The sequence below is a fragment of the Cebus imitator genome, unplaced genomic scaffold, assembly GCF_001604975.1.
Source record: "Cebus imitator isolate Cc_AM_T3 unplaced genomic scaffold, Cebus_imitator-1.0 Scaffold373, whole genome shotgun sequence".
Lineage (NCBI taxonomy): Eukaryota > Metazoa > Chordata > Mammalia > Primates > Cebidae > Cebus > Cebus imitator.
In genome coordinates, this window is record NW_016107688.1 from 940,922 (window position 1) to 960,746 (window position 19,825).

At 36.1% G+C, this 19,825-nt stretch overlaps 2 protein-coding genes across 3 annotated transcripts in view; both read left to right on the forward strand.

Annotated features, from left to right (window-relative positions):
- NKAIN3 (sodium/potassium transporting ATPase interacting 3) overlaps positions 1-19,825 on the forward strand; it is a 652,954-nt gene that overhangs the window by 456,252 nt on the left and 176,877 nt on the right. The window lies entirely within an intron of this gene.
- On the forward strand, positions 19,116-19,819 carry LOC108288426 (probable ribosome biogenesis protein RLP24). Its single transcript, XM_017507353.2, has one exon. The coding sequence runs from the start codon at positions 19,164-19,166 to the stop codon at positions 19,665-19,667; it is 504 nt and encodes a 167-aa protein (XP_017362842.1). The 5' UTR covers positions 19,116-19,163; the 3' UTR covers positions 19,668-19,819.

A 19,825-nucleotide genomic window follows, 5' to 3' on the forward strand; every position in this document is an offset into this window, starting at 1 on the left:
GACCGTCATTACTCTAATACCAAAACCAGAGAAGAACATTACAAGAAAAGAAAACTACCAACCAATAACTTTCATGGACACATATGCAAAAATCTTTAACAAAATATTAGCAAATTTGATCTAACAGTGTGCAAAATGAATTATGTACCACACGAAGCGAGATTTATTGCATGCATATGAAGATGATTCAGTGTTAAAACAATTAATGTAATTGACCACATCAGCAGACTAAAGAAGAAAAATTACATGATCATATCAATAGATGCAAAAAAATCATTTGACAAAATCCAATATACAGTCTGGTAAAAATGGTCAGCAAATTAGGAATAGAGAAGGACTTCCTCAATTTAACGAAAACAAGTACAAAAACTCTATTGCTAACATCATGCTTAATAGTGTAAAACTAGAATCTTTCCCACTAAGATCAGGAACAAGGCAAGAATGTCCAAGTTCACCACTCTTTTTAACATCATACTGGATGTCCTCACTAAGGCAGTAATACAACAAAAGGAAACAAAAGATATAATAATTGGAAAGGAAGATATAAGACTTTGTTCACAGATGCCATGGTCATCTATGTAGAAGATCTGAAAGAACAATAACAACAATAACAAACTCTTAGAACTAATAAGCAATTATAACAAGGTTGCAGGATAGAAGGTTAATAAACAAAAGCAATGAACAAGTGGCATTTGAAGTTAAGAACACAATGCTATTTGCAGTAGCATCCCTGAAATGAACTATATAGTTAGTAATCTGATAAAATGTGTACGAGATCTTTATGAGGAAAACTACAAAATTCTGATGAAAGAAATCCAAGAAATAAATAGTGAAGAGATATTTTATGTTCATGGGTAAGAAGGCTCAATATTGTCAAGATGTCAGTATTTTCCAACTTAGTCTATATATTCAACAAAATCTTCATTGAAATTCAAAGTTGTTCTGTGGATATTGATAAACTGTTTCTTTTTTTTTTTTTACTTAAAAAAATCTGTTTTATTGAGGTGTAATTTATATACAATAAAATGTACCCACGTAAGTATACTGTTGGATAAGTTTGTCTTTTCACTGTCATAATCTTTGCAAAATAACAATAATCTAGAGATAGACCTCATACTCTTCACAAGAAATGACTCAAAATGGATCACATACCCAAATATAAAATGCAAAACTATATACTCCTAGAAGATCATCAGAGAAGAACATCAGAGAAAATCCACATGATCTTGAGTTTGGCAATGACAGTTTAGATATAACATCAAAAGCACAATACATAAAAGAATGAATTGAAAAGCTGGACTTCATTTAAATTAAAAACTCCTGCTCTGCAAAAGATATTGTCAAGAGAATAAGACAGGCCACAGACTGGGAGAAAATATTTACAAAATAAATACGTGACAGAAGACTGTTGTGCAACATATGCAACGTACTTGGAACAATAAAAATAATAGGTAGATGGAAAAAAGCACATGATAATATGCTCCACATGATAGCTTGTCACAGAAATTCAAATTAAAACAACAATGTAATGCCACTACATACCTACATACCTATTAGAATGACCAAATCTAGAAAACTGACAACACCAAATTCTGTGTAGGATATGGACCAACAGAAAGTCTAATTCAAGGGGGTAATGCAAAATGGTACACCTACTTTGAAAGACAGTTTGGCAGTTTCTTAGAAAACTAAACATACTCTCAACATATGATCTAGCAATTGTGCTCCTTGGTATTAACACAAATTATATTAACACTTAGGCTCACCTAAAAACCTACACCTTGATGTTTATAGCAGCTTTATCCATAATTATATATTATAATAGTTATATGATATACTATAGACATAAAGTATATTTGTTCAACTTTTAAACTTTGTATAACTGAAGTAACACAATATTTTTTTCCATAAGTTGTTTTTGTCAATATTATGCTTGAGAGATCACCCTTTTCAATATATATGTAGGTCTACTTAATTTATTTCCACATCACATAGCATGGATTGCATTCATACAAATTCATTAATTTTTGATAGACATTTAGATTGCTTCCAATCTAAATGTAAAAATAAACCCCTGCTATGAACACTACTATATGTGTATATGGGTGGATGGGTGACAGAACAAGGATAAATGCAGAGAGGTGAACTGCAGAATCATAATGTATACACATTTTAAACTGCTAAATGCTGCCACATTGTTATGTCTAAGATTGGCCATTCTCCTGCATATGAGTGAACAACTTGCCATGTTTGGACAATAATAAATAATATCAAGTTTGATCACTTACCAAGTGTTGCTAATTTTATTGGATTTTTAAAGGACTCTACTTGGTACATTGTTTATCCTTTATATTTTTGATTTTTAATTATTTTCTGCTTTTACATGTACTTTTAATATGCTTATTGTTTTCTTTTAAGATAGTTCTTATCTTCTAACACAAAATATAATTTATTTCTTGTTACATTTATATTCTGAATTGCCCTCCTAGAATTTAGCTCCACTAGAGCAGAAATTCTTGCCTGTTCTGTTCATGGACTAATTCCAAACCCCAGAACAATGTAGGCACATAACAAATATTTGTTAATTAAATGTAAATCTATTAATCTTTTATTCTAACATCTTTAGTCTTGTTAGTCTTTAAAAAATTTTAAACTGAGTGTTCAGCTCATTAATTTCAGTCTTTCTTCTTTTCTATTATAAATATTAAATGCCATGCATTTTCCCTAAATATCATTTAATGTACATTCTATGGGTTCTGAAATGACATGTTTTTATATTATTTCTATAAATATTACTTGCCATGAAAAAGAAATCTGTATTATGTACTTTGGTGCTATATGAATTGACCATTTACTTAATTATTTTAAAAACTGCCCACTAATCCTATAAGAATCAAATAATTTCAATTTGCAAGATTTTGTGTTTTAAAAAATTATTCCATTCTTTTTATATTTTTTGCTTCACATGTTCAATAATGAAGACTTTTACCTTATCAACTCAGTTATCTTGATATACAATTCTTATTGCAAAAGCAAAATAAATTCTCCTTCTCCCTTTAATTACTCATTTTTTAAGTAAGGTACTGTTTTAATAGCTGTTTTAATGATTAACAATTGAGCTTTTCTGCCTTTCTTTTTGAGTATTACGGAATAATACATTTTCACTGATTCAGTGTGTTTTGGTAGGCTTCAATCATTCCTTTTGATACTCAAATTATTACGACTTTAGGCAATGATAGAGTCTTCATAGTTGCCCCTACATCCTTTCAATGTGACTCAAGACTTTGTAAAAGTTTTCAGGCTCTCGAGTACAAAAATATACCCTACACTCACCTTGTTTCTTCCTTGTACCTCACCTAAATTGGGCATTTCTCCAGGAAAGAGCCCTGGCTCTTTTTAGTAAGGAATGGTATCAGACAGCAAAACTGGAGTGCTCATTGCTATACTGGAGCGACATTGTTTCCAAGTCGTTTCAGTGAACAGGGATCACATGATATACACACACACACCCTACATTCTATACAATTATTTTTAATCATGAATGCCATTTGATATTTTCAGTTTAATTTCAATATCACGATATTTACACTTATTTTCTTTGATCTTATAACCGTCTTTTCTCTTACACTGAAAATCTTTATTTCTGAAATCATTGATGTGATTACTTATGGTTTTAACCGTCAATACAAGGAAATTGATTTTAAAATACCAGACTGATATAAATACATTGATAAATACCATTTTTGTGCCATTTTTGTGCCATTTTTGTCCCCTTGACAAAGCCAATGTGCCCTCTCACCAGTTCCTGTAGTCATTGGCTGCTGATGTCTCCAAGGGAACCCTTTCTGCCTAGGAAGTTAGCTCCTGCTTCCATCCCTGACAGCAGGCCACAGCTGACCAGCATAAAAGTACAAAAAGCTAGACCCGAAACCACTAAAGCCAGAGTCCTTTGGTGGGGAAGAGGAGATCACTGTGTCATGGTTTAAGATCCAGAGCCCTCTACTGAAGGTCAGATCAAGGACACACTACCCGAGATCAGATCCAGTTTCTTTTCATCCCTCCCTCACAAGTCTTTCTTCAAGAGCACATCCTCAGAAATTCACTTTTGCCAAATCTCCTGTCTCAGATTCTGCTTCTACGAAACCCTACATAAGACAACTACAAACACTGTAACTCCAGAGGGAGGTTTGAGATGTCATTCCTTTTGTCCATAGAATGTATCTAATTAAGAATACATAACCAAAATACCATATCACAAAGTTACTTTAAATGCTTTCTTTATGTGTGCATAGTGCCAGATGGATATGCAATTGGGCACATTTGAGTTATATTTTTAATTTAAAATATTTTTAATAATTTAGATTATTTTTAAGAATATTGCACTTATGCCGGGCGCGGTTGCTCAAGCCTGTAATCCCAGCACTTTGGGAGGCCGAGGCGGGTGGATCACGAGATCAAGAGCTCGAGACCATCCTGGTCAACATGGTGAAACCCCGTCTCTACTAAAAATACAAAAAATTAGCCGGGCATGGTGGCGCGTGCCTGTAATCCCAGCTACTCAGGAGGCTGAGGCAGGAGAATTGCCTGAACCCAGGAGGCGGAGGTTGCGGTGAGCCGAGATCGCGCCATTGCACTCCAGCCTGGGTAACAAGAGCGAAACTCCGTCTCAAAACAAAAAAAAAAAAAAAAAAAGAATATTGCACTTATGACTCAAAATTCATAAGTAAACTTAGAAAAGTCTTACCTGCCCCAATAGGTGTCATTAATTATATTTTTCTCCAAAATTATTTATTGTATCTAGTTTTCAAATTGATTTACATAGAATTAATTGTATTAAACTCTACTGATCATATTGGATTTATTTATTTTTATTTTAAATATTTCCCATTTTTCCTTTTGAGTTCTTCTCAGTGAATGAACTCTTACCAAAATGTAAAAGTTTTTAAATGTGGGGTTCTTTTATACATTTTTTGCTAATGATACTTACTTCAATTGTATTATTGTCAGTCCACACTACTTACGTAACATGATTTTCATAAATACTTTGTGTGTAATTATATACATTTATAAATGTATATTTTCTAATTTAGGAGCACAGAGTTCTATATGCATGCATTAGATCAAACTTGTTAGTTATTTTGATCTAATCTGCATCCCCGATATTTTTGTTTTGTCTGACAAATATTGATGGTGGACTTAATTACTCCACACAGTTCTGATTTTGTTTCCTATGTATTGACACTAATGTGTTATATACACAGTTTTCACAGTTTTTCTTTCATATACTCTGTTTTGTCTGATATTAGTATAATTATGTCACATTTATATCTTTGTTGTATGTAATATTTGTCTATTGTATCTTTTTATATGCATTTATTTTCAATGTTTTTGTGTTCAGATACTTAAATGTGCCTCTTGTAAATACTCTGTTTTGTCTGATATTAGTATAATTATGTCACATTTATATCTTTGTTGTATGTAATATTTGTCTATTGTATCTTTTTATATGCATTTATTTTCAATGTTTTTGTGTTCAGATACTTAAATGTGCCTCTTGTAAATGACACATAGCTAAAATTTTAAGTTGTAGAATTAGTCTAATAAATATTTATTGAGATTATTGATATATGTCATTGTTTCTACAATCTAATTTTTGCTTTCTATTCATTGTGGTTTGAATACTATTTTTCTTTATTCCTGACATCATCATTATATTTTAAATTTTTCATTTATTCTCTACTACTTCAAAATCATATATTCATTTCTATTTTTATCCTATTAAAATTTTACCCTAAACTTTTACAACTCACATTTACATTTAAAATTAATCATTATTGCTGCCTTCTACCTAAACAATACTAAAATCTCACCTTCCATTCATCTTGCATGGCACTGATGAGCAATATTTAATTCCACCCTGTTTTTGCCTCATATGTTAGGCATTATATTTGTCTCATATAAGTAATATTTACAGGAATTTGCCCATCTTCTAGGTCTTTCTTTCTTCCTGAAATACAATTAGGAAGTTCCATTGATGGTAAATAGTCTAGATTTTATTTGTCTGAAAATGCTTTTGTTTCATCATCATCATTGATCTTTCTATGTTTATTAGATTAAAAAACCTGGATGAACTACAGGGAAAGGAGAAAGAAATAGAGAAAAGGATTGGGCAAAGATCAGAGGTGACTCAAGAGTGCACCCAGTCATCATACGTATTTATATATTTTGTTGGCAGGACTGCGTATATATATATATATATATATATATATATATATGGTTGACATATGATGATGATGATATGTATATATGTATGTGTGTGTGTGTGTGTGTGTGTGTGTGTGTGTGTGTGTGTGTATTTCTGAGTTAAAATAGCAAGAGAGTAATAGGTTCCTGCTTTCAATGTTGCTGTTGACAACCACACTTAATCAAACATTCTTTTGTAGGCAAGTTTTTCTCTTGACTTCATTTTAATAACTTGGTTTTTATTTCATATGTTATTATTTTACTGTAGTGCTCTCAATGAGAAAATGTCTGCCATTCATTGAGTTTGAAAATTCATCAACGACTTTCTTCTAATATTGTCTCCTACTAATTCTCTTATTCTCATCTCCAAACTCTGATCAGATGTATATCAGACCTTCTCATTTTATTCCCCATGCCTATTGGCCTTTCATGTTTTCTGTATATGTGTCTCTTTGTGTTGAATTCAAGGTGATCTCTTCAAATACCTCTTCCAGATCACTGACAATCTCTTCAATCTCTCTAATCTGATTTTTAACCTATCTATTGATTTATTGCTTCAATTATGTTTTTAATCTCTAGAAATTTTGTTTACGGTTAAACATACCTATTTATTTAATATTCTCTTCCTTTTAGTGATTTTTCATTCCCGTTTTTATTTTTATCGGCATTTTAAGGGCTGGGTGCAGTGGTTCACACCGTAATCCCATCACTTTGGGAAGCTGATGCAGGAGGACTGTTTGAGCCCAAGAGTTCAAGACCAACCTGGGTGATATTGTGAGAATTCATGTCTACGAAAGCCTTAAAAGATTATCCAAGTGTGGTGGTGCACATCTGTAGTGTCAGCTACTTGGTAGGCTGAGGTGGGAAGATCACCTGAGCCCAGGAGGCAGAGGTTGCATTGAGTAAGACTGAGTCTCTGCACTCCAGCCTGGGTGAAAGAGCAAGTCTCTGTCTCAAAAAANAAAAAAAAAAAAAAAACAAAAAAAAAAAACCTTTTTATTTAATAATTCTAAAATCTAAAGTTACTGATTCTTAAATTTTGCTGTTTACATATTTCCTGTTGACTCTTTTTCATAGTTTTTTTTTCCTTTGGGGTTTGGCAAATTTTTACTATGAGGTTATTAGAACTATTTAGTCTCAATCTTTGGAAAACCTAAGAGATCTAGTTTTAAGATAAATTATTTTAGAAAGGAATGTTTGAATTTATGCTGGAACTCATTCAGAATTCCCTTTCTTATGGGAAATTTCTTCTCAGGGAATTTTACCTTTTCCGAAAATCTTAGCTCAATTTGAATGCTCCACGAGGAATAAGAAAAACCAAGAGAACATACAGTCATGGAAAAAAGAATTGTTTTGAGAAAAAGCCAGGGGTTAGTAATGTCAAAAATTGCTGAAAATCAAGAAAGATAAATACTAAGAAGTCTGTGTCAGACACATTGATATCTGTGAATTTAGCCAGAATAGCTAAGAGGCACGTTATCATCTGAAAGCCAGTTTGCTAAAATTTCATCTTTCCTTTACTTATAAAGTTTTGTTTCGCTGTATAGAAAATTATTCACTGATAATTGCTTTGTTTAAGGAGGCCGAAGATAAGGCTTCAATCCCTTCTGGCTTGTGAGATTTCTGCTTACAAATCTGCTGTGCATCTGATTGGTTTTTTTGTTTTTTGTTTTTTTTTTTCTGGTTACCTGATGTTTTTGCCTCACAGCTCTTAAGATTCTTTCCTTTGTCTTGACTTTATATATGCTAATGACTACATGCCTAGGTAATTATCTTTTTGGGATGAATTTCCCAGGTGTTCTTTGAGCTTCTTATATTTGAATGTCTAGATCTCTAGCAGTCAGGGAAGTTTTCCTGATTATTTCCTCAAATATGTTTTCCACACTTTCAGATTTCTCTTCTTCCTCAGGAACACCAATTGTTCTTGGGTTTGATTATTTCACATAATCCCAAACTTGTTGGAGGCTTTGTTCATTTTTAAAAATATCTGTTCTTTGTCTTTGCTGGATTGGGTTAATTGAAAAATCTTGTCTTTGAGCTCTGAAGTTCTTTCTTCTACTTATTCAATTCTATTGCTGAGACTCTCCAGTGTATTTTGCATTTCTATTTGTGTGTCCTTCATTTCCAGAAGTTGTGATTGTTTTTTATTTACATTATCTATTTCTCTGGAGATTTTTTTTCTTTCATATTCTGTAACTTTTTTTTAAGGTCTTTAAGTTGGTATTTACCTTTCTTTGGCGCCTCCTTAAGTAGCTTAATAATCCACCTTCTGAATTATTTTTCTGGTGATTCAGAGATTTCTTCTTGGATACATTGCTGGTAAACTAGTGTGATCTTTCGAAGTGTTAAAGAAACTTGTTTTGTCGTATTACCGGAATTATTTTTCTGGTTCCTCCTTGTTTGGGTAGACTATGTCAGAGAGAAGATCTGGGGCTCAGTGTTGCTGCTCAGATTGTTTCATCCCATGGTATGATTTCTTGATGTGGTGTTCTCCCCCTTACCCTAGGAATGGGAATTCCTGAGAGCTGAACTGCAGTAATTGTTACTTTTCTCCTCAATCTAGGCTCCCAGCAGAGCCTGCTGGGATCCAGGATGGTACTGAGGAGTGTCTCCAAAGGGACCTGTAATGTGATTTGTCTTCAGGTCTCTAAGCCATGGATACTAGCACCAGCTCTGGTGGAGGTAGCAGGGGAGTGAAGTGGACTCTGTGAAAGACCTTGTTTTTATTTTTGTTTAGTTTACTGGTTTTGTGTTTGGTGGTCTCCAGCCAGGAAGTAGAGCTTTCAAGAGAGCATCAGCTGCAGTAGTATAGGAAGGGTACAGTCTTGCCCAGGGTCACATGGATAAGTTTCTCGGGTGCTGGGCAGAACCATAGAGCTCCCAAGAGATTATGTCCTTTGTTTTTGCCTACCAGAGTGGGTAGAGAAAGACCTTCAGATAGGGAATGGATTAAATGTGTCTGAGCTCAGACTCTCCTTGAGCAAGGCTTGCTGTGGCTGCTGTGAGGGTTGTGGGTATGGATTTATGGCCAATTGAGTTCTATTCCAAGGGGGATTATAGCTGCCTCTGCTGCATCATGCAAGTTGCCAGGGATGTGGGGGAAAGCCAGCAGTGACAGGCCTCACCCAGCTCCCACACAGCCTGAAAGCCTAGACTCACTCCCACCACCACCATGCCCCCACAACAGCTCCAAGTTTGTTTCCAGGCAGCCAGTAAGTAGGGCTGAGAAGTTGCCCCGGGCTACCAGCTTCCCCGCTGAGAAAGCACGCTGGGCTTTCAAGTTTCACACCTCTCCACCTGCCAAGGTTTCTGTGCTGTGTCTGTATTCTGGTCCACTCTCTCCCCCAGACTCTGTCCGGGAAACTTCTCATTCAGTCGAAATTGTTACACAGTTCAGCTGGAAGTTTCCTTCTCCCTGTGGTCTTTCCCTAATTTGACTAAAGAGACAAAGGACCCCAGCGAGACAGCCTTAAGTGGCTTCCCTAGGGACTGAGAGTTCCCACAGGGCTTTTCCCACTGCTTCCTCTAGCCCTATATTTTCCTCAGCTCTCTAAATTGATCTCAGCTCCAGGTAACGTCTATTTCTCCCATGATCTGGACCTTCAAGTTCCCCAGTGAGAATGTGTGTTTGAAGGCAGACATCCCTCTTTCACCCATTGGGCACTCACAGTTTTTTGGCCATCTCACAGAGCCTGCAGCATCAATCCACTTCCACCAGAGTCTGTGGATTCTCTTGGCTTTTTGGTGTGTTCCTTCAGTAGTCCTTGGAGCAAAAGTTCATTATGTGAGTCTCCACAAACCAATCAGTCTATTTGAGTGGGAGCTGCAAGTTAGGTGTGCCTCCTATCTGCCATTTTTTCCTGCCAACCTCTCAAAATTGCCCTTGTTTGATGAGAGGAATGAGCAGAAGCGTTGTCATAGTGAGGAAGCACATGAAGCTTTCCTGGATGTCTCTCTGCTAAAGTTTTGACTGACTTTCTCATATCACTTTTCTAATAAGCAGATACCATTGTTCTTTGGCTATCCAGAAAGTCAACAAGCAAAATGCCTTGAGCACCCTGAAAAACTGTTACCATGACATTTGCCCTTGACTGGTTCACTTCGGCCTTGACTGGACCACTTCCTCCTCTTGTTAGCCATTGCTTTGATTGTGCTTTGTCTTCAGAATCACACTGGTAAAGCAATGTTTTACCTCCTGTGACAATTATTCAAAGAAATGCTTCTGGATCTTAATCGCACTTGTTGAAAATTTCTAATAAAAGCCCTGCTCTTGTCTGTAGCTGATCTGATTGCAATGGTTTTGGCAGTCATCAAGTGGAAAACAAGCTCATCTTTAATTTTTTAGTCAGAATCGTGTTAGCAGAATGAATTGAGATATCTATGGTGTTGACTAATATACGTGCTGTTAATCATCGATCCTTTTCAACTCTGGCACAAACAAGATAATTTTTTTCCTTGCAAATTGATGTGAATGATCTGCTGGTATGTGCTTCATCTTCAACATTGTCTTGTCTCTTCTTAAAATGAGTTATCATTGATTGGCCTTTGGGTTGGTTCCAAGTCTTTGCTATTGTGAATAGTGCTGCAATAAACATATGAGTGCTTGTTTCTTTATAGCACAATGATTTATAATTCCTTGGGTATGTGCACAGTAATGGGATTGCTGGGTGAAATGGTATTTCTGGTTCTAGATCCTTGAAGAATCTCCACACTGTCTTCCACAACGGTTGAATTAATTTGCACTCTCACCAACAGTGTAAAAGCATTCCTATTTCTCCACATCCTCTCTAGCATCTGTTGTTTCCTGACTTTTTAATGACTGTCTTTCTAACTGGTATGAGATGGTATCTTATTATGGTATTGATTTGCATTTCTCTAATGACCAGTGATGTTGAGCTTTTTTTCATACGTTTGTTGGCTGCATAAATGTCTTCTTTTGGTCGGGCACAGTGGATTATGCCTGTAATCCCAGCTGTTTGAGAGGCCAAGACAGAAGGATCACCTGAGGTCAGGAGTTCAAGACCAGCCTGGCCAACATGGTGAAACCCCATCTCTAAAATATAAAAATTAGCCAGGCATGGTGGCATGATCCTGTAATCCCAGCCACTCAAAAGGCTGAGGCAGGAGAATTGCTTGAACCTGGGAGGCAGATGTTGCAGTGAGCCGAGTTTGTGAAACTGCACTCTAGACTGGTGACAGAGCAAAACTCTGTCTCCAAAAAACAAAAAAACAAGTCTTCTTTTGAGAAGTGTCTGTTCATATCCTGCACCCACTTTTTGATGGGGTTGTTTGGTTGTTTCTTGTAAATTTGTTTAAGTTCCTTGTAAATTCTTGATATTAGCCCTTCAGATGGATAAATTACAATTTTATTTTCCCATTCTGTAGGTTGTCTGTTTACTCTGATGCTAGTTTCTTTTGCTGTGCAGAAGCTCTTAAGTTTAACTAGATCCCATTTGTCAACTTTGGCTTTTGAAATGTCCACCAATGATAGATTAGACAAAGAAAATGTGGCACATATACATCATGGAATACTATGTAGCAATAAAAAGGATGGGCTCATGTCCTTTGTGGGGACATGGATGAAGCTAGAAACCATCATTCTCAGCAAACTAACACAGGAACAGAAAATCAAACACCTCATGTTCTCACTCATAAGTGGGAGTTGAACAATGTGAACACATGGACACAGGGAGAGAAACAGCATACAGCAGGGCCTGTTGGGGGTTGAGGCACTAAGGGAGGGATAGCATTTGGAGAAATGCCTAATGTGGATGACGGGTTGGTGGGTGCAACAACCATGATGGCACGTGTATACATATGTAACACACCGGCTAGTTGTGCACATGTATCCCAGAACTTAAGGGGTGTGTGTGTGTGTGTGTGTGTGTGTGTGTGTATGAATTTACCAGAGTTTATGTTACTCTGCTAGGGGCTCTTTTCAAACTGATGTCATACCATTCTCATTGCTTCAAACTAGACGCTGTTCAGACCTATTATAACAAGTTAGTATGAGTTTATTTTGGTGCAAAAAAATTAAAATCCATGCATGTAGTTTTTTAAATAATAATAGAATTTTCTATGAACTTTTTAGAGACCCCTCTATCTGTTAAATGGTTGGATAAGGCTTTACTGATTCCTGAAGTGGTCCTGTCTAAGGAAGTAAGCCCCAAAATGAAGATAAAGGCTTGATCACCTTTAGCTCTGAATCTAGTCTATAATTAATGGTAAAGAATTGAAAAATTATAGCAATACCTAATGGTAAAGATAAGAAAGTGGAAATCAAAATTATCAGTGGCCACTCCTCAATGTGTAGACTGCTCTTTATAGCCAACATCAATGGCAAAACTCTAAATGATTATGACTTGTTCATAAATTGCAGGAAAAATTTTCTTAGAAAGCAACAGGAAATGGCAGACACTTCTTAATGAAAGCATAAATGCCTTTTAAGCCTATCTGTAAGAGCTTCTTTTAATGTAGAAAATATCGTATGGTTTTTGATATATTTGAACTGATTGTAAGCCTTCGTATTACAAGCTCCAAACACTTAAACCTATCAATCACTGTATTTTCCTTTTGTTATATAGAACCATAGTGCTCTATGAAATATTTAGTGTTTAAGTAAAAAGAAAATAATTAGAAAAATAAGACATTTGTTTTAACTATTCTAATTTATATTCTGAGATGAATAAGCATTTCAAAAGAAGTTTCAACTGGCATGAATTCTACTATATAAATATAAGATCAAAGCACACTTTGTAAAATGAAGCAAAATCTGGTTTCTTAGGTGTATATGTACTTCTCCTTAAACATTTTCACTTACATATGGGCTGACTTATGATGGAATAAAAGTGATAAGACAAAGCAAGTAGATAACTATATAAAAATGAATGCAATACTCTTCGAGCTGCAACTAAGGAAAAAGGCAAAAAATAAATATTGTTTTAAGTTAGGAGTAAATTTCTAGAAATAGAAAGGATTACATTTAAAGGAGACACATACCCAAAAAGGAAATGATTAAAAGAGCAAAGAATAATAAGAGAGAGGCTAACTCCTTGACTAATAAGAAACTGTATGGTGGTATACTGTAAAGCAGTGAATGTTGAATTTTTTTTAACCTATGAGCTGATTCTAACACAGCAACTACACTTAATATGAATAAAACGTAGGCAGGAATATACATATACATAGTTAACATTTCAAATAATTCTGCGTATATTTTTTAATTGAAATATTTGTAGAATATGAGAACAAGTTTAAAATTCACACTAATAAAATAAAAGACCTCAAACATTTAATGCTTACTTAAATAGATATTAAGGAAAAGGCAGATACTATGGAATACATTTCTTTTAAGTCATAACTCTGTGAATATAAAAGATGTTCCTCACACCTGGTTCTCATGTGCTTTTTCTTTTTCTTCTTGTCTACCCTTAAAGTTACCATCTAATGTTCTTACTAACTTGACTCCTAACCTTTATGAAAAAAAGAATACACCAAATCTTCTCCTCTTTGTGTCTCTAAGTCTTTGTAATCCAGTTTTTTATTCCCAGTACTATCTTGGAATTGCATTTTGTAAGGTTCTCTATTGTCCCACTAATAAGAAAATTTAATAGTCTTTTCTAGGAGGCTTTGGGTCTATGACATTACCAACTTCCCTAAAATTCTCTTTTCTATTCTGCTTGAAGCTCTGGACAGAACACTCCAATATACGCCATTCTGACATATTGACTATTTTGAGTTAAAAGGAAAGTGGGAGGGGGGAGAGGAAGAAAGAGGAAAAAAAGAATGAGTAAAAGAGAAGAAACAAAGAGAGATAAGGAAAGCAGGAAAGATGAAAGGAAGGAAGAAAGATGGAGGAAGGGAGGAAGAAAGAGAGGGAGGGAGAAAGGAAGGAAGAAAAAAAGAGGATAGAAAGAAGGAAAGAAAGAAAGAAGAAAGAAAGAAAGAAAGAAAGAAAGAAAGAAAGAAAGAAAGAAAGAAAGAAAGAAAGGAAGGAAAGAGAAAGAAAGAAAGCAGAGATAGAAGAGAGAGCAAAAGAAGAGAGAGCGAAAGCAGAGAGAAGGAAAGAAGGAAGGAAGGAAGGGAGGGAGGGAGGGAGGGAGGGAGGGAGGGACGCTCCAACCTTCCTAAAACCAGGAGATAAAACTCCCATGTGGAATGTTCTCTCCCCTTCAACTGGAAGAAGGAAGACCTTCTTATCACCAGAGTTGAAGAATCGAGGCCAAAAGAAATCTGTGCCAACAGTCTGTTAAACTAACCCTTATCTTCCTAGCCACTTCTCCATAATCAACTACCTCAACCCAAGTCCCCTTGCTTTGTCACATTTTCAGAATGTGTTAGTCTTTTTCCAACTAAGTATATAAGTTGTCAACTCTAATTGCATCTTTGGGCTTTTACTTCCTTATGAGGGCTCCATGTCCTGCAAAATTGAAATTAAGTAAATTTGCATGCTTTTTCCCTCCTGTTAATCTATCTTATGTAGATTTAATTCTCAGGTCCAGCTAAAAACTCTAAGAAGGTAAAGGTAAAACTGTACCTTCCCTACAACCTTAACATGCTGTCTCCATGCTGTCCTCACACCTCTCAAACCCTCCTACTTGGTTTTATTTTCTGGTTTCTCATTTTCTCTTTGCCCTTTTTCTTCTTTATTCTACAAATTATTCCCTGATAATCACATATATAAGGCAGGAAAAATATTTTTTTCTACCCTTCTGAGTTCTTAGCTGGGACTCTTTTTAACAAAAGGCAGATTAACAAGAAATAAGCAAAAGTTTATTAACAGGTATATCTCATATATGTATGGAAGATATCAAGGATAAAATAACTAATTCTTAAAGAGGTGGCTTAGAATTCATGCTTAAATAACATCTTCAGCTGAAAACAAGGAAGAGTATGGGGCCGGCCAGTTTTAGGAAGCTTATGATAGATTAAAAAAAACTAGTCAGTTAAGTTCATTGTGTAGATTTCTCTGATGCCCTCTCCAGGACGACAAAAGTCTAAAGTAATTTCAGGTAGTTAACTTTAGTTTTTACTGGTAGAGAAGGAAGGGACATCGTTGTAAATTTATGTCTTGCTTTTAGGTAAATGGGAAAAAGACAGAGAGATTTGTTTATATCTACTTCTTCTCAGTTGCCTTCAGCCCAAAAAATCCTATGCTGAAGTCGCACATTTTGGGGTGGCATATCCTGCTACCCTTCACATACGCTTGCATAAATACAAATACCATTGTTTATATCTTTTTAACTTTAAAGACAAAAGCATAGACACCAGTTGTACCAGTTGTCAACCTTCTTTGCTGTGATGTGCTTAAATCCTTATACAATAGTCTATTTCCAATAAGTAAAAGAAATGGCATTTGTATTACTAGTATTATGTTTAAGATTACTGTGTTGTCTTATGGTTTAGATTAACCCATTGCATTAGTCTCTTGTCACACTGCTAATGAAGGCATCCCAGAGACTGTGTAATTTGTAAAGGAATGAGGTTTAATTGACTCACAGTTCAGCATGGCTAGGGAGGCCACAGGAAACTTACAAACAGGGTGGAAGGGGAAACACGCTCATCCTTTTTCACAGGAGAGAGAAGAAAGAGAGTCATTTCATGAGAACTTGCTCTCTATCACTAGAATATCACGGGGAAAGCCAACCCCATGATTCAATTACCTTCAATAGGTCCTTTCCACCACATGTGGTATTCTGGGAACTACAATTCAAGATGAGATTTGGTTGGGGGACATAGCCAAACTGTATCACCCATATATTTCAAACTACACTCTTTGATGTGGTAACTAAAAGCTTCAACTATAAAGTGATTTGTGTTTCTTTTTCTTTATAAAATGTTATTTTCTGTGTTATATTTCCTTTGATATGTCTTCCATAGAAAACTAAGTTGTCATGTGCTAAGTTTTTTTTTAAAAGTTTAAAATTTAGTACTGAAAGAGAAATCAGACACAAACTTTAGATCAAATTTTACAATGTAGGAATGGAAAGGGTGTGATACTTTTCTTCCCCATTGAAAGGGTCCTAGTCCACACTCCTAAAACAAAAGAGAGGTTAACAAGAGAAAAGCATTAGAGATTTATTCAAAGTTTTACCTTGAATACATTAAGCCTTCAGAAATGAAGACTTAAAGATTCAGGGAAAACTGTCTATTTCTATGTCTGGATTGAAGATGGAATGCACAGCCATGTAGAATGAAGATCAGACTCTGGCATGTGGCTCATGGTCCTAGTGATGGCCTAATAGGTGTGGGAGGCAGGAGAATTGGCTTGAGTCCAGGAGTTCAAGAATGGATTGAGCAATGTTCTCACCACTACACTCCAGCCTGGGCAAGAGAAGGAGACCCTGTCTCAAAAAATAAAAAATAAATATAATTGGACCAAAAGACCATGACCTAATGGTAAGAGACTGAATATGGAAACCCAACAAGGCCTGTCTTCTCAGATTCTTCTTGGCTTCTCTGCGTGACATTTCTTTTTCCTGGGTATAGCGTAAGACCTTTCTGGAGTAACAGTCTTATGATCTACTTTTAAGACAAGGTAGGTCAGAGAATTTCTTTATTGCTAGCTCTTACACAGAAAGTCAGGTGACAGAGTAATATTTCTAGGTTTTATGGCTGGCTGTGGGGGAGAATGGTTCTAGTTCTATGATCTCTCTTAGAGAAGAGGAATTCTAGTTTCTATGGCCTGCCTTAGGGAGAAAGAAAAGCAGGAGAAAGAAGGGCAGAAGAAGTTCAGAAAGAGACTTTGCTTCTGAGGCTCTTTCATTGTCCTTCAGGTTCAAAGTAGTCAGCATGCCAAATCATCATATTTTGGAGTGTCATTTTCTGAGCCCCCAAACAAAAGCTTAAGAAGTTAGTTGACATATAATTTGATGTCATTGATATTCTCATTCAAATTTAATACAGTCATTGCAAGGAATAGTACCGTTTATAAATATGTTATAGTTCCAACAAATTTAGTGAGACCTATCCTGAAAGGTTTTATGAGTGTAACAAATATGTGTGATTAGTTCATAAATCGGCTGTTGTTTTATTTGTATAATATAAATTTTAGTTAAAGTCATACTGAAAGGAACTTACAGTCTGCAATAGGAAAGGTCACTGGGTAAGAATGGTTAAACAACAGAAGACACTATGAGTTTCAAGATCATGCTAGTTCATCCTGAACCTAGTGAATTCTATTAAGATGAGGAATAATACATAGTGCCTCTGTAGTGAGTAAATCTAACTGCAAGAAATTAAATCTGATGACCAGAAAAGGGAGCAATCAGTGTGCATCTCCGAAGTTTGCATGCAGGTAAATTGCCTTGCATTAAACTGAATTCAGTAGCTGAGGCAATTATTTTTCTATAATATTTTCCCTTCAGAGAATAACTGCAAATGATGCAGGTAGCAAACCAACAACCAAAAAAATGACCTAAATGTTTTATTATCAATAAAGTGCTATAACTATGAAGGTAAGTGAATGGCAAACCAACAACCAAAAGGAAAAATGTGTAACATGTTTTATTATTGATATAATTTGAGGCATACTTACAATGGTACTTTGAATTCCTTGAACTGAGGAAAATCTAAAACTGTATAGCAACCCTGCCTACTGATATGCACTGGGAATGTGAATACCCCTGTGATTCACTTACCATGTACAGCAGTGTAAAAGGAGGGTTTCCCCACTGTCATTTTCAGAGAGTCCAACCTGGTTACTTTCAGTGCCACCCATGTGTAAGTTCAAGGCTTTCCATTTCTCACTAGCTTCCTTTAAGTTTTCAGAGTTCCAACCTCAATTTCAGGCATTTAGGAGTATCCTTGGCCACTGAAGTGGAGACTGTCCTCAAAGTAACCTTGGAGTGCAAATGTGCCTCAGTTATGCTGCATAGCCTGAAGGCACCCTCTGGACCTCTCAGCAAAGGTCACATATGAATCATGCTCCAACATGGTCCCCTGACACTAAGACAGAGCTCACTCTTGAAGGGAGTGGAGGCTGGGAAATCAACAAAAGCTGACTCTGCTCCTGCATCCTCAGCTGCCCTCGAGACCAGTGTCCTGGCCCAGGGACTGCTTTGGCCTCTCTCCATCACTCCTTCTTCTTCTTCCTGAACCACATGGGTGGTTGCAGTCTTTGATTTATTCGGAAGTCAAAGCCTTGGTCCCTAATCTGTTCTTTTCTATCTATTGCTTATGACCAAAACATTATTATTTTAGCTCTTCATATGTTAACACCTCAGAAATACTAAAGGGCATCTCTTAAGGATCCAAAGCCAGACTATTTTTTTCCATGAAGAGCTCTGAAAGTATATTTTGAAACATAAAGGTTTAGGTTTGTCTTCTTTGTTCTTGTGATTGACTGTGGTGTAATTTTCTTGAAACAATTGAGGAGGAAGGACCTGGCTTTCTTGAGGGTATAAGGAATGATCAGCACTTCAGAGGTGGAAGACAACAAGTAAGATAGGATACCACATCATAGCTAAAAGTAAAGACTGCACAGGATTATGTCTCAGCTCTACCACCAATAGCTGTGCTACCATGGACAAATTAAGTTACCTCGATGCGACTTACTTTCCTCACCTATATCAGTTTCTCCTGACTACTTCAACAAATCATCACAAAACTGATGGCTTAAACCACAGAAATTTACTCTCTCACTGTTCTGAAGGCCAGAAGTCTGAAATCAGCTTCACTGAGCCGAATTCAAGGTCTTGGCATGCCCACACTCTCTCAGAAGATTTAGAGATCCTTGCCTCTTCCCACTGCCCATGGCTGGCAGCAGTCCTTGGCCACCACATCCCAGTCTCTGCTTCTATGGTCACATTGCCATTGCCTCTTCTTTCTTGTGTCTCATCTCTCTCTGCTTCTCTAAGAATACACATGAGACTTCCTCCGAAGCTTGGCGTTTCGTCAGTGGGGACCCACGCGGCTTCAGCATGCGTATCGAGAAGTGTTATTTCTGTTCCGGGCCCATCTACCCTGGCCACGGCATGATGTTCGTACGCAACGATTGCAAGGTGTTCAGATTTTGTAAATCTAAATGTCATAAAAACTTTAAAAAGAAGCGCAATCCTCGCAAAGTTAGGTGGACCAAAGCTTTCCGGAAAGCAGCTGGTAAAGAGCTTACAGTGGATAATTCATTTGAATTTGAAAAGCGTAGAAATGAACCTATCAAATACCAGCGAGAGCTATGGAATAAAACTATTGATGCAATGAAGAGAGTTGAAGAGATCAAACAGAAACGCCAAGCTAAATTTATAATGAACAGACTGAAGAAAAATAAAGAGCTACAGAAAGTTCAGGATATCAAAGAAGTCAAGCAAAACATCCATCTTATCCGAGCCCCTCTTGCAGGCAAAGGGAAGCATTTGGAAGAGAAAATGGTACAGCAGTTGCAAGAGGATGTGGATATGGAAGACGCTTCTTTAAAATCTCTGTAACCATTTCTTTTATGTGCATTTGAAAATGCCCTTTGGACACTTGGAACTGCTAAATTATTAGTTTATTTTTTACATAAGGTTACTTAAATGAAAAGTGATTAAAATATATCTTTTCTACATTGCCATCTATAAAACATCAGATATTACTGATGTTACAT

What these genes read in the sequence shown, in the direction of transcription:
- LOC108288426 (XM_017507353.2), top strand. Translation starts at nt 19,164, where the DNA reads ATGCGTATCGAGAAGTGTTATTTCTGTTCCGGGCCCATCTACCCTGGC.